At 27.1% G+C, this 16,250-nt stretch overlaps 1 protein-coding gene across 1 annotated transcript in view; it reads left to right on the top strand.

Annotated features, from left to right (window-relative positions):
* LOC142324008 (uncharacterized) overlaps positions 1–6,308 on the top strand; it is a 54,706-nt gene extending 48,398 nt beyond the window's left edge. Inside the window, exon 6 of the mRNA XM_075364553.1 lies at positions 1,852–6,308. Within this exon, the coding sequence (XP_075220668.1) occupies positions 1,852–2,031 (180 nt within the window). The 3' untranslated portion in view covers positions 2,032–6,308. The remainder of the gene's footprint in view (positions 1–1,851) is intronic.
* Positions 6,309–16,250: the final 9,942 nt, after the last annotated feature.

Below are 16,250 nucleotides of genomic sequence, written 5' to 3'. Positions count from 1 at the left end.
GGCCTCTGGTTTGGGCCAAGCTAGACGGGCCAGGATCTGCCACAACACCCCAAGGCAACCGAGTTATGTCTGACCGGCAGGGACCAGTTCCCTTGGGGATGTTTAAAAAGAGAAAAAAATATATATTATCCCTAACATTTTGAATTCTACTGAAAGCAAGCAAACATATTTCATTTAAAATTCATTTTTAAATTTCAAAGTTAATTAAATAAAATTTCCAAATATGCTTTTGTAGCAAAAATCTTTTTATTTAGAACTGTTTAAAAATTAACAATCAGTCTCACTTTAAAAAAGATAAAAATATGAATTAAGTTAACATTTTGAAACTTAATTTTTTAAACAACATAGAAAACAACAAAAACTAAGATATAATTTTGAATAAGTACAGATACTTACAGTACTTATTAAAGATATGATCCAGAGTAGATGGTTAACTATACTGCTCAGAGGCAGTCTTTCAGGTTGATCTCATTTCCTTATCTTTTATTCCTTCTTTCTTGTATAAGAACAATAGTATTGGGTCATCAGTTACTATGGTTTCATGTTCGGTTTTACATTGAGATCATCTGGTAGCCTATTTGTGCTGCCTCAATTGGCACTTATTCAGATTGCAGTCCTGTTTGCCTATGGGACTGTCCAAGGGCTTTGTTTGCTAGCTGGGGATTGCAAAAAAAGCAAAAGTAGTTACTGAGATGCCAACCAAGTTAAACCAGGCTTCTATTCCTATCCCTTATCTATTTAAAAATGTATAAGTATATGTAACTTTTTATCATTTTTTAATCGATGGTGGCCAAATATCAAACAGTGGAAAGTAAGTAATGTTGAAACAAGGAATAGATAATGTACAATGTAGTGAGAATTGATTTGTAATTGTTTAGACTGCCCATATTATAAGACTTAAAATTACAATTATTCTGTAAAATCAATTAAACATATTTATTTTTTTTAATTTTGTGAGAATTTTACTTGCAGATCCCTAAAATAAATAAATGCAAGATTTCTTTTTAATTTATGAATGATTTAATTTATTATTCTCCAGTGATTTTATAAAAATTAATGACAATTCCTGAAATATGTACAGAAATATAATGGTCAGCATAAAAATAGACTGATTAAAATTGTATTAAATGGTTTATTTGTAAAATGCAGCTTTAAAATTTTACAATTTTAATCATGAAGTGGAAGGTAATATCTCAAATGGAAACGAATTGTTTTTGTTTATAAGTATGCCACGAGCAATGGCTTGTGGATCCTTTGAGGTAATAAAAAATAGATTTTCTTGACAAAAAAACTAATATTAGTTGAGCTGTACCTTTTTTGGGTATTATAAAAGAATTCCATTTGTAGAATTTATCTACTTATGAATGTGTGAAATAATTCTTTTCTATTGCTCTTTATAATTTTCTTTAATAGATTTTTATAATTAGAACTGATCATTGTATCAATGTTTAGCCTGTTCATCCAGACATTCTGGTTATAGAATACTTGAAAAAAGGCAGGCCCATCGGGAAAATTTTATATGGTTTTTATTTCATTACACATGATTTTTTTAAAATGTTTTTGCCAGTTGTAACTAAGTAAAGTTCATGAATTTAGTGTACTAACAACAAGAATGTTTACAACAAAAGCTTCAAAATTGTGAACATTAAATTATGTACGTTAGCTGATTTATATCTTATGTTTATCATTTTTTTTACTTATTTGAGTAATTATATGTATATATTCCATTTTCATTCCTGTTTCATGGATAAAAGAAATCTGTTGGTTAAAAAAAATTTCAAAAATTTTGGTTAAAACTTAAAAACAATTTGATAACATTTGTTATATATTTATATTTTCTTTTTTATTCAGGGCCGTGTAATTGGAGTAACAATTGGGTGTTTATTAGGCATGTTCCCACTTCTATTTAAAAAAGAAAAGGAAGAAGAATCAGCAGCTAAAGCAGCAGCTGCAGTGGCAGCGATTGCAGAAGATGGATTGGCTAAAGAAATTTCCTCTGGTCAACAAGGAACTTCAATCAGTGTCATATAAAGGATTATGCCATGCCGAATGTCATTTTGGTAACTGATCATTTTATATCCAGTTGAAACCCTTTAGTTCCAGATTTTATTCTTGGAATGGATTTTTGCTAACATTTTGAGGTATTTAATCTTTTTAATAAGATTTTTTTTTGATGTCCTTTTTGGTTATCAAAGTCATAAGTAAACAATAAAGAATAAATTATTGAATAACTATTGTTTTATTATAAAATAACTTTTTGAAGAAGTAGTCTAGCAATAATCTCTTATACTGACATTAATAAATATTTTTAAGTTAATATGTTTTTATTTTTAAAACAGAAGCCATAAAATATTATTCAAAAGTAGCAAGAAAAATTACTGATATGGATTTCTTTCTTATTGTTAGTCTTCGTATATCATTATGAGAAAAAAAGAAACCCACAATGGTAAATATTTTTGATTTTTCTAAGGTGTACCAGACGATTCAAAAAGGATTTCACAACTTTAAAAACATATAAAAATGTATTGAGATAACTTACAGTTACTCTTATCATTATAGTACTTTCAGTTGAGGTCTCATTTTATAGAAAAACATATCAAGTTTGTCACCCAACATTCACTTTGGTTAGATATGATTTCTTAATGCGACATACATCCCACCTGAAGTTGATTTCATTCCAGACTGTAGTCAGCAAGTCGGCCATTATCTTTGAAGCTGCAACATTAATTCAAAGTCTTAGCTCAACAAGATCAGCAGGCAAAGGTGGTACATAAAGTCGGTATTTAATAAAACCCCACAAGAAAAAAATCTAGCAGGGTTAAATCTGGGGAGCGACGTGGCCATGCAAATACAGTTGGGCCTTTACGACCAATCCACTGACCTGGGAATCAAGTATCAAGAAAATCTCAAACTTCTAGGCAGTAGTGAGGTAGTATCCCATCTTCGTGATAGAAAAGGCATCCATTTTGATCGTCATCATTTAACTGAGGAATTAGAACATTTTGAAGCAAGTCCAGATACTATTTGCAGTTGCCTCCTGGAAGAACAATGGGCCATACAGTCTTTGTTTGCTTAGGGCACAAAAAACATTGATCTTAGAGCTATCATGCACTTACTTGTTTCATGAGGGTTTTCGCTACTGCATATTTGACAGTTAGGGGTTTTCACCCTACCATTGATGTGAATTGTTGACTTATCACTAAAAGTTACATTGTTTAAAAATGTATCATTATCATCAATTCTATCCATCATTTCCACACAAAACTGCAGCCGAGCAGCTTTTTCATCATCTGTAATGTATTAAACCACTGCTAGTTTCTATAGTTTCAAATGCAATTGTTTACTTAATACGCACCAAACAGTCGTTTGTGGAATGCTAGTCTCACGTGACATACATAGAGTTGATTTCTTCAGACTACATGCAAAGCTTTCTCTGAGTTGTTCCACAGCAGCTTTGTGGTCGTGTGGGCATCCTGGTGAGTTTGTATGTTTAACAGAACAACCTGCCTTAATGAAAGTGTTGTGCCAAGAGTAAATTGTATGCCTACTAGGAGCCTCCTTACTGTACCGTCTACGAAAATTACATTGAACTGAAGTTGCTGAGTGCAAATCATGAAGCCAAAATACACAGCGAGCATGTTCTACACCAGTAAATGTATCCATTTTTAACAACACTGGTGACAGCCCTGGTAGTCAAATTCAGTACAAATGAATATGCGAGTCAAAACTTGAAATGAAATGAGATCTCAGCCGAATCCATAAGTTGTCTAAATACATTTTTATACACTTTTAAAGTTGTGAAGTCCTTTTTGAATTGCCCGTTTATTTTTTATTTTTTGACAAATGAAAAATAAATAAATAGTTTTTTGTTAACTATTTTTATAAGAGTTTTTCTATTTGTAATGGCCCATTTAAAAAAAAAACCTTTTTTCCAGAGTGAAATATTTAACTTAATGTGCGTGCAGTCTTGCATTTTGCACTAGGCACTTAGCATTCGCATATTGGCTGATGGCTTTTAATCCCCTATGGGACATTATAATTAAGGAACCCCCTGTAACTGTATCTTATTCATTGTTGACATAGGGAAAAAAGTTTTTCTGATATTATCAATCCATTTGAATTTCTTTTATTCCTCCCTTGTTATACATTAAGAAATTTCTAAGTAGACCTGTAGAAGAATAACTGCTGCAGTTTTTGTGTGTACAATTGTACAGTATGCACAATTTTGATTATTTCTATATAACAACTGCAGTAACCCATTGACCAGAACCATTTTTAAAAAAATTTTTTAAACAAAATTGATTAATTTTCTTCAGAGATGTTTCTTAAGTGTAAAAATATCTTAAATTTTCTGGTGCAAGCCTCAAAATGAAAAAAAAAGATAAACTTAATTAGATTTATATGAGAATCACAAAATTTTCCTTCCTGCATGTCTTGTTTTGCATCTGATCATTTTATCATTCAATCCCAATGTAATACTCCAGAAATTTTAAAATTATATTTACAGAATACAAACATTCCATTATTAAATGGTCTTTCTATAAGTATAGCCAAATACTGTTGTATTTATTGTTAACAATTTTTAGCATCTTTGCTTCAATTTATTTAAACTATCTATAAAAATCTATTTGAACTACATTTATTTTTTTGTTTTTCATTTGTATTTTAAACAAATTATTATAGTTGTCACAAAAACAACCTGAGTATCACAAAATGAACAGTATAAAAAAGTCCATATGACATTGACAGTTATTGTTCCCCATATGGAAATTATTGTTTTTTCTATATGTATACATTTATTTATTTATTGCCACAAAATACACAGATTTTCAATTTAGAAATAAAAGACAATGTTGTTTTCTTAATTTTATAAAATTATTAAATATTATATAGAATAGGCCCTGCTAGAAAAGAAAAAAGCTTAAGCTTTAGCATGGAGTTGAAATATATATTTTTAGTTTAATTTAACATATTAAATAACTTAAAAATAACAAAGTTAAGTAACACAAAGATTCCATTATTAATTATTTTATAATCATGGGAACTATTAAATCTTATTGAATATTATGTAGTATGATAAATACTACCCAGTATGTTAGGATTAACTCAAAAATTATAATTTGAAATAAAATTTGTTTTTCACCCAGGTCAAAATTTGTGTGTTTTGGTTTTTTGTTGTTAATAAAGTTTTGTGGAATTTCATTTATTAAGAGATGGCATTGGTATATAAACTGACATTTACAAGAAGTTAGCTTTGTAAGTAACATTGATATTGTATGCATTCAAGACTGATGAACATAATTATATCATAAGGAGTGTTGCGCATAGCAAAGATGTATTTCTGTTTAAGTCAGTGATTCCTAAACTATGTGCCACCGCACCCCAGGAAGCCGTGGCCTCTTCACAGCGGTGCCATAAAATATTGTAAAAGCTTCATAATTAATTGAACCAAGACATTTATAATTATTAATTTAATATTAATAAAGTAAAAAAAAATAATGAAAAGTTTATATTTATTTTATTTCTTACTTATACGAGTAATCATACTTTTACTTAGGGTAGGGCATCATGGAAAAATTTTAATTGAAAAAGGGCGCCATGACTCAGAAAAGTTTGGGAATCACTGGTTTAACTACAGAATTGTGTTTATTCCATAAGTTTTTTTGTAGGGTTAGTAAATTTAATAATTATATTTGATCAAAAAGATAAAAAATTATTTTGTAGTGTTATGTACTAGAATATCATTTTTAAAAACTAAATTTAAAAAAGCTAAGTTTTTTTGGAACGCATGGACGTTATCCATCTAATTTTTCATTAAAAGTGAATAGATAAATATATATCAGAATTATAAATTCATTAATTTGCAGAAGTAAAAAAATCACATCATCTTAATGAAACACAAAAATATTAACTAACTTCTTTTTTTTTTAAATTAAGAGTGTAATTTTTTTTCTCTTTCCCTTCTAAATTTTGCATTCATGAACTAAATATGTATTTAAATTATTATATTTAGATAAAGTGAAAAATATGTCTTTGGCGTATCAAAGTGTTTTATAAAATATTATTATTGTAAATTTACATTTTAATATTTAAAATGTTATGTTTGTAAATCTCTTATAAAATATACATTTTTTATTTAGTTTTACTACTTTTATATGGGCCATTATAACAATTTTTGTTTTTTTACTTAAATTTATATACTGTTATGAATAAAATTTTACTTTTAATCATTATATATGGAATGTGTGTGTGTGTGTGTGTGTGTGTGTGTGTGTGTGTGTGTGTGTGTGTGTGTGTGTGTGTATGTGTGTGTGTGTGTGTGTGTGTGTGTGTGTGTGTGTGTGTGTGTGTGTGTGTGTGTGTGTGTGTGTGTGTGTGTGTGTGTGTGTGTGTGTGTGTGTGTGTGTGTGTGTGTGTGTGTGTGTGTGTGTGTGTGTGTGTGTGTGTGTGTGTGTGTGTGTGTGTGTGTGGTGGGTGTGGGTGTGGGTGTGGGTGTGTGTGTGTGTGTGTGTGTGTGTGTGTGTGTGTGTGTGTGTGTGTGTGTCTTAGGCAACACATATCTGAGTATGTGTATATGTATGGAAATATTTAGTTTTATTTAAGATTTTTGTTTTTCCTGATACTTAAGTTGTATGATTGTTTTCATAATTCCTAATGTGTTACCAAATTGCTCTATAAGATTAATCATTTTCAAGACTTCTGGTTATGATTGTATGTATATGTATTTTCATAGTGGTTATTATTTTTTGTTTTTAATACTGCTAAAAATTAAGTGTTGCACAAAGAAGTAAGTTTTTCCTAATAATAATCTCTTTTTGTTGTGCTGTATAACTTTTCTTATATTAACTAGTAATTTCCACTATTATTATTTTAAACATTGAGTTGTATTTTAATTATATGAAAATATATATAATTATTGTATTATTAATATTTAGTCATTTATTTTAATCTTTGGTTACAATTTACGTTATTGATAAATTAATTAAAATTTGTATGTTTATTATTAATTATTTATTATATTTGTAAATAATATTATTATTAATAGTAAATATTATTATAATGTATATTTAACATTAATAGTCAATAATGTACACTAATCATATAAATACTTTTTTCTTGTCTATTTAATAGTCATATTGTATATTGTTATTATTTATAATTTTTAGAAGGGTTTGTAATTCAACTTTGTTCAAGATGTAAAAGTGCCATTTAAAAAATGTTTCGTTACTTGAATCTTGTTATTAATATTTGAAAAATAAAAGATTTTTTGTGATTTGATAATTATTAACTTTAAAATTGTAACATATATTATTACATTAAATTTAGTAATTGTAATAAATGTATTATGTGCACTTGTATTATTCATATTCAAATTTATTAAAAAATTTTATACTGATGAATTTTAGAATAGTCATTTTTTTGTACATTTTATAATTTATATAAATAAATATATATTTTAGAAAAAAAAACACAATTTTCATAAATTTAGGCATTCCTCAATTTACATGGTTGATCCATTTTCAAAAATTCTAGTATTTATCAAATGTCAGTCAGTCAGTTTCCCTAACAACTTAACTGGATTGATAAAAGTCAATTTAAAGATTAGTAAGTGATTAGTAATTGTGTAATTTTCATGCCTCATTGAAAACCAATTACAACCTTTAAAACTGTAAACAGTGTTCACAGCAATGGTGATGTTGCCAAGATGATTCATCCTATTAAGAAGTTTATGAAGGACATGTTGCCTTCCTCGTAGTGTTAATTGCCTCTTATATCATGAAATATTTTTTTTTTATTTGTGTTAAAATTTATTTACAATTGTAAGTAAATAAAATACAGGAAGTGAATACACATCCCATCCCTGTTCCAGTATGGTGGATCTGGATGTTGGCAAAGCCTTACCAGTGCGCTCTGTCCATCTACAATCACTCCCTCTCTACTTCATCCGGATTACTACCTCTCTCCTTACATCATTTCTCAATCTTCCATGCCATCTTCCTCTTGGATATTTTCCTGTATCTTGCATCTCTTTTATTTGTCTTCAGTCATTCTCCTGAGGTACCTAAACCACTGTACTTGACTCCATCGCTCTCTCTTATGTTTTTCACTTCCAATTCCTACTTTAACTCTGCATTCCTTAATCTTTCTCTTCTTTTTATTCACATTATACCTCTAAAAATCTCATTCCCCCTGCCTGTAAACGCTGTAATCCTTTTCTGTCATTGTCTTAGTTTCAGTCTGCATATGTAATTATAGGGACATATATAATTTATACATTATTAACTTTTTCTTCCATGGTTCATTTTGATACCAAACCAAATATTTAGTAGCTTAGTAGAAGTTTCCTCTACTCTGCAATTGGCTGGTTATCTCACTTTTTATCCTCCTATCTTCTGTCCGACTAGAACCCAAATACTTAAATTTGTCAGTGACATTCAGCAGTGTTCCCTCCAGCATAATAGTTCTCTCTAGTTCTTTTTTCCTTGCCACTAACAGAATCTCACTTTTCTCTTTACCAACTTTTAGCCCATACATTTTTAACTTTCTGTCCATTCTTCCAAATATTTCTCATCTTTTGTTTGCCGATTCCCTATATCATCCACGAAAATTATTGTTCTAATGTTTTCATCCAATATCTTTTGAGCTCTTCTCATGATTCTTTCCATTACAGTATTAAACAGTGCAGGAGACAATACACTTCCTTGTTTTAATCCATTTTAATATCATACCAGAAGTATTCCTCTGAAGTTCTTACTCTACATTTGTGTAGTAGTACATTAAATCAATCATATTTTTATTTATGAGGTTTTAAAATGTTCACTGTAGACAGTGTTATGTCGCAAAACTATTCCAAATAAATCTGTTTTTATTTCTTATTCTCTTTATTTAAATCAGGTGATTTAAAAGACTGTTCAGTAATACCTATCCCCATTTTGTTTTTTGTTAATCACTTATGCAGTCTTTTTTCTTTTTGAATTACTTTTGTGTAGATTACTAGTAAAACACTTTTTAATTCTTTGAATCCTGAAACCATACGTAGTCTATAATATTGAACACCATATTTTATCGTTCATAAAAATTCATACATATTAGTATCACTTTAGAATTATTGGGCATGGTTTTGTGCCCCGTAAAAAAAAAGCACTATTCTAGTAAAGAACCCAGAAATTAATGATTGTTGTAATTATTGCAAAACTATGTTTACTATATTATATTGCAGTCATTTTCTTGTACTTAATCTCTTTCTTGTGTTATAAACAAAGAATGTTTTTTTATAAATAAATTTTGTATACTTTATGACTAGATAAGTGTTCAAATTTTTTTTTTTAATTATATTGATAAAATATTTTTTACAAGGCAGTTCAATAAGTTTGTAAGGTTAGTTGGATTGTATTTCATTACGAGCATAAAGAGCAGTAATTGCTTTTAATAATTTACTGTATTAGTTCACAAAGATTAAAATGGTTACATTGGTAAATTTTAGTTTCTGGAGGGTTGAATTACCATGAGCAATTTGGAGAAAAAATGGGAGGAATCAAAATTTGAAATTTAACGTAAATAATCGTGGAAATATAATTCAAAATGTTGTTTGAAAAGCAATTCTGTAAATAAAATTATTTACTTTTTTATTACTAAAATCATTAATTATGTTATTGAAAAGTAGTAAGCTCAAAGCGGGCTAAGACCTTCAAGAAAGGATGAATTTTTTCTTCTTGACATAGTGTATTTAACTAACTTAATGTAATTTTTTCTGGATATATTGAATTTAATAATATCACATTAACTATTCTATTAGTTTTAGTAAAAAAATATATTTAATTTATCAGATTTTGTGGATTTTAATTGATGGTTTTGATGTATTTTAACCTTGCAGTGTTTACGTTTTTGATACATGATGATATTCTAGGTTTCTCAGATGTCAATCTTTTTCCCAGTATTATTAAATGTCATTGTCATTTTGAGGATGATGACAAACTGAGTTGAACAGCACATTAAATTTTGCATAAAGTTTTGTGATATTCAACCTCAGTTTATATTTAAAACTCAACAAAAGTTTACCATCAGAGATTACACTAACAAAAAATTATACTATTTAAAAATAATGCCCAATTTTATGTTGAAAATGATCAATGCTAATTTTTCATTTTTCCAAGTTTGAAATTTAATCACATGATTAAGTTAAACAACTAACAAATTCTGATAATGAGATATTATATTACTGTATGATGCTGTTCACTGCGAAAGATATGTGTGGAAAACATGCTACTAGATATTTCATGCCAATCTATCATTCCTCATGTATAATCCTGAACTTATTAATTAATCATATGATTATCCATGTTTGCCTAGCCATATATTCTTCAAATATGTATTCCCAAAGTTGTTAATATCACTGAAAGGATCATAGTTTGAGAAGCAAGAGGACATTATACAGATTAATGCTGTTCTGAAAAAAGCTTCCAAAAATATTTTGAGCGATTACAAAAGAACAGCTAATTATCCTCAAATTACAAAGATCGTAGTTTAGATTAAATAAAAACTAAAACAGATTACATACAATATTATTGTTTATTTATTTAAAGACATTTTATAAAGGGATTATTGACTAAAATAAAAATGTTTTACTTTTTAAACAACCTTGTACAGCAATAACATATTTTATTCATTTAAATTTCACAGTCCAAGTATAGATGTAAACATAGTAAAATTTAGTGATAACTTTTTTATAGTGGTTTTTTACTGCTGCCTTTGTCACTTCTGCTATTGCATTCATATTTCGGTACAAGTGAATAATTAATTTTACTTAACTTTACATGCAGTGTAAAGTTTTAATTTTGTTGAGGTTGTGAATTTAATATTGTTACTGAATTGTGAATGATCACATAATTTTTAATGTTTTCTTTTTATCTATAACTAGAAATAGGCGGGCCTACAGGCCACCGTGAATGTGTTACGTGGTTTATGTTTCATTACACATGATTTTGTTTTTACCAGTTGTAAGTAAATAATGTTCATGGATGTAGTGTACTAACAACAAAAGCTTCAAAATCCTGAACATTTTTAGCTGTTTCTTGAGTGGTGATTTTTAACACAGCTCTAACCCCAATGTTTTATTTTATCCCCAAAACACAAGTATAATTCTAGATAAATTGTTCCTATCAAGAAGCATAAATAATTTGAATGAATAAATCATTTGTGCACTGCGTGCAGCCGCCCAGCACACCACCATTGGTCCACTCTGCGCCAATAGCAGCTAAAATAAAATTGTGAGCACATACAACAAATAAACCCACACACCATCCTTTTTTATAGAGTGTGATATCATCTCTCTAATATCATGTTTACATTATAATGTATTTATTTATAGGATTGGTGCTAGTTTTGCCGATTACTTAGACACTGATTAGTGGTTAGATCAGTGTTAATTAAAGTACATCTTTAATTCATATGTCCTATTTTACCTTATCCTGTTTTGAAATTTCAAGTGAATCATCTTATTTTTTATATTATAATATATATTAATACTTTATAAAAGTAATTTTTATTATTTGCATAAAGATCAGAGAATTCTCTTCTAAACCTTCAGAAGTTGTACTGTCTAATTTTATTTTAACTGTTTTTTTTGTATATTCTAACACTGCCATTTTAGCCTTTTTGGATTCTCTTTATCATTTTATATCTTAGGAACTTTAATGTTGATACTTGTGTCCATTCCAATCTCTTTCAGAGTTTTACATCTATTTACATCTCACTAAGTTTCCCAACAATGTACTGCATCATACAGAATCAAGCTAGTGCATTAGCTAACAGTGTTTGGTATTCTCACTTCACACTTTGTAAACTCTGATTAGCCATAATAATGTAAATTTGTAAAAGTTCACTGATTCCTTCATTCCAAATATACTTCTGCAATAGTTTTGGTCTTGCAAGATCTTTAATCGTTGGTTTTATGTCTGATATACTTCAGAAGGAACACTGTATTTACGTACCTATTTAAAACCTTCAGTGGCTTCTGATCTTTTGTCCCCGACAACTTTCAGGAAGTTGGAGGACATAAACAATGATATGGTTACTCTTTAGTAATAGATGTTTAGTAATAAATTAAAAATTTGCTATACTAATTAGGTTAAAACCTGTTGATTGTGTAAATCCTTTCAAAGATAAATAAAACCTATTGATTGTATACATCCTTTCAAAGAGAAATAAAAGGAGGTTTAAAAAACAAATACTTCTTTTATGCCCTTTTAATGGTAACATTTGCTAATTTCCATTTGATGTTTGTAATGATTTATGTAGATATATATTGTTAATGTAATTATACTATACCATACTTTAATAAGAATCTTAGCAGTTATAAAGCTGCTTTTATAAATTTATTGCTTTGTCATCAGTTCTTTATATCTGTATGTAATTGTTAAATATATATATTATTTATACGTAAATGCAAATTTTATTTTAAACTGTATATTAATAATTGGAGTCAAGTTAAATACGTAGCCTGATAACTGCATTTTTATACCAGCACTACATTTATCAAAATACCAGTAATCATAAAAAAATATTTTGATTAACTATAATTAGATATTTATTTTGAAACAGTTAATTAAGAAAAATAATCACTTTTTTTATAAATATTTGTAATTATTTTTTCTTCTAAGTAACTTGAATTGTGGTGTTTTTATAAATTCAATGAAATTTGGAGCTCCATATTTATCATAAACATTTTGTAATGTGTGCCGTCCCATAGTTAATTATTTAACTATTAGAAAACTATTGATAGCTGATAAAATACAACTTTGACTGTAAAATTATGTATAATAATTAAAACATGTTATTACACTATTTTATATAAAATGGATATTTAACACTGATTATTTCCAAACTTTTACATGTATTATTTAATTTATTAACCATATAAATAAAATTGTATTTCATTATTATTTTTATAATTATTTAGTTATCTATTAATATTTATTATTAATAAATAATCTTGTATAATAATAATGTTGAATTATTTTCATACATTGTAACGTTAAATTAAGAAGTTTGATAAAACTTGTTAAACTTTCAATATTTCAAATTATCTGGCAAATAATTAATAAGTGTGCAAAATCATGGATAAAAAAATATATAACTACCCTATCATTTCCCTATCAAAGAGACCATGCTAAAATTTTGATCAGAGTATACCACAAAATTGAAAGATTTTATTTTATATATATATATATATATATATATATATGTGTATGTAAATTTGTTCAACAATTATATATATTCCATATACAACCAATTTATTCAACCATCTATTTATATTATGGTTGAAGCACATATTAATACATAGAAATAATAAATACATGAAATCAGTACAGAAAATTACAATTTAGAAACATTAATGTACATTATTTGACCTCATTATTTATATACAATAAAAAAAGTAGAATATTAGTGGTTTTTTGTAGTGTTATTTACAAACTCATCAACAGAATGAAAATTGCTTAATTTTATTTGAAATATTTTTCTAAAATGATGTTTTAAATACATTAACAGTGGCTACAGAAGCATAATAAGGCTTTCTTTGACATTTAAAAGTATTAAGAGAGTTACAAAACTGCTTAGTTGTCTGGATATTCTATTATTTAAAAATAAATGATATTATTTTAAAGACTGCATAAATGTAAATACATGGATATGTTAAAATTTTTAATTTATTAAATATCAGTCTACATGATTCATATTTATAGACACCAAACAATGATCTGCATTCCAATTTTATATCTTGAAAACTCTTTTAAGGAGCCCCAAGAGGTGATATTATTTCAGGTTAGGATGTACATATACATAATAAATATTTAATAATGATGACAAGTTTAGAGTTTTATTAAGACACTTTAAATTAATACAGACAGTATTGTTTGATTTTGTTGCTGTGAATGTCATCTCAGTCCTACAAGGAAAGAAATTTATTATCCAAGTAGAAATCTTTGTAAGTGTTCACAGTATTTTTCTTTTAACTTAATCATACTGCATTTAATTTAAATTAATTTCTAATTAACTGAAATCTTATGGGTAGATTTTTAAATATATCAGTAATTTGTTGGAAATGGCAGCAGAACCATATTAAGGTTTGTTTTTCTCATGTGTTATTGAAGTATTTTGCTTTATCAAAAATAGTTTTTTTGAATATAGTTTGATAGAAATCAATGTTGTTTTAGGAATAAATTACTTTTTTTATGCAAAGGTTACAAGAATTTTTAATTTATTAGTTATTTGTCTACGGGATTCATATTTATGATTGGCAACTACAATTTATGGAATTCAACTGCCTATTTTTATATCTTGAAAACTCATTCTGACTTTTAAGACTGAAAATATATCATTTTATTTCAAAGTTTAGCATTTTAGTAAGATATATCAAAGCAAAATAGTATGGCTGGACATGCTGTTGCAAACTGAAAATGTTTTGATCATATTAGGTGTCAATAAAAACTGGACTACTGGATCAAATTTGAGCCTTGTAATTGAAAATAATCATCAACTCTCTACATATGATCAATACTGACCCAGAATTTAATATGTGGTGTAAAAAACTAAGGTTTCAATTTATTGTTTAATTTATTGCATAACAATAATCAACATTATTAAAGCAATGATGCTAATTAAACTGAAAAAGGAAGAGATTGTTGTATGGTTTAGTTGTTTATTTAAGGGATATGTATTTATGATTACTGAAAGTTTACTTTATAATTTCCTGTAAGCTTTATTACAAAATACAGTTTTTCTAGAGTTATCTGAAATATTATGTGTTTTGGCTTGTTCTAATCTATTGACAAACCAGATATTTATGTGATTCTGAGAAGAGTCTGCAGTATAATTTAAATATTATGAACCATTATTTACTCTTTAATTATATATATATTGTGTTTTAATCATGTAAAAATTATATATATATATATATATATATATATATATATATATATATCTTGACCTCTGCATTTATTACAATTACCTAAATTCATTAATACACCAACTTCTGATTGGTAGTTACTGAATATAGAACTATGTAACAGTTTACTAATAATAGAGCTATAATAAAGACATTAGTTTGTAGTTATATAAAATGTACAAGTGCTAAAATGTTTATATTTTTTGTACTTTAAAATTGTTTTTAAAACAAAACAATCGACCACTCGTTGACAGTTTTTGTATGATTGTGTTTCTTTTATTGCACTATAATTATTAGAATCCCTTTTGTTTTAAAAGAACAGTTATTTTGTTAAAATAATTTTGACTTGTAAATAACTTCTCATATACAATTTTATTTTGAAATTGAACTTGTAATGGTTAATATTCTTCATATTACACTGTTAATTATTAATGACAAACAGTCAGATTTACTCCAAACTAGTGTTTTTATGCTATAATGTTTTTAAAAATTGTTCTTAAAAATTACAAAGAACTGAAAAAGAATAAAATACAACCACATCAAAAGGATGCAACTACAACCCATATTAATTCATTCACACATAAAAAGTAATATGACAAAAATGACATTTCATTAATGTGCATAAACTAAGACTCAGAAAAAATTTCTTATATTTAAACAAATTGAATGATTCAGTACATTCATTAAAGTCATTCTTACATTTATATCATTTCATGATATTAAAGAATATCATTTTTAAAATAAGACATTTGGCACATTATTTATATCCCAGATATTTGTATTACTGAATAAAAATAACCACCAGTAATAACATCAACTCATAGTACAGTGAAAAATACTAGATACAATATCATAATGGTTGACATAAGACAAAATCCCTTGAAAAGTTTAAAAATAATTAGTTTGAAGTAAATTTGATTCACATTGTCAATTTTATCATTAAAAATTGTTTCTTATAATTTTCATCGCCGATTATGATGGACAATAACATCGCAAACCTTTCAATCATAAAATTTTGTTTTAATTAGTATTAATGCAGCATTAACATTTCTGCTGCTATTTAAGATGTTTCAGGAGAAAACATTGATTTTTTAATAGATTGCACCAAATATAATGAAATTTGAATTATTTAAACAAATATTATAATGTTTACTATTTTTAAAGTAACTTCACTTAGATGTACTTAGTTTTAATCACAATAGATAGAAATTAGCTAAAAACCTCTTATTGAAGAATTAAACAATATCAATATTGCCTTAAAAACATTGCTTTCATCTTAAAAAAATAATAATATTCTAATTTGCTA

Source organism: Lycorma delicatula, chromosome 4 (assembly GCF_047948215.1).
Source record: "Lycorma delicatula isolate Av1 chromosome 4, ASM4794821v1, whole genome shotgun sequence".
In the NCBI taxonomy this organism is placed as follows: Eukaryota; Metazoa; Arthropoda; class Insecta; order Hemiptera; family Fulgoridae; genus Lycorma; species Lycorma delicatula.
Note: the sequence above shows the minus strand (reverse complement) of the source record. Positions and strands in the feature narration are given on the sequence as shown.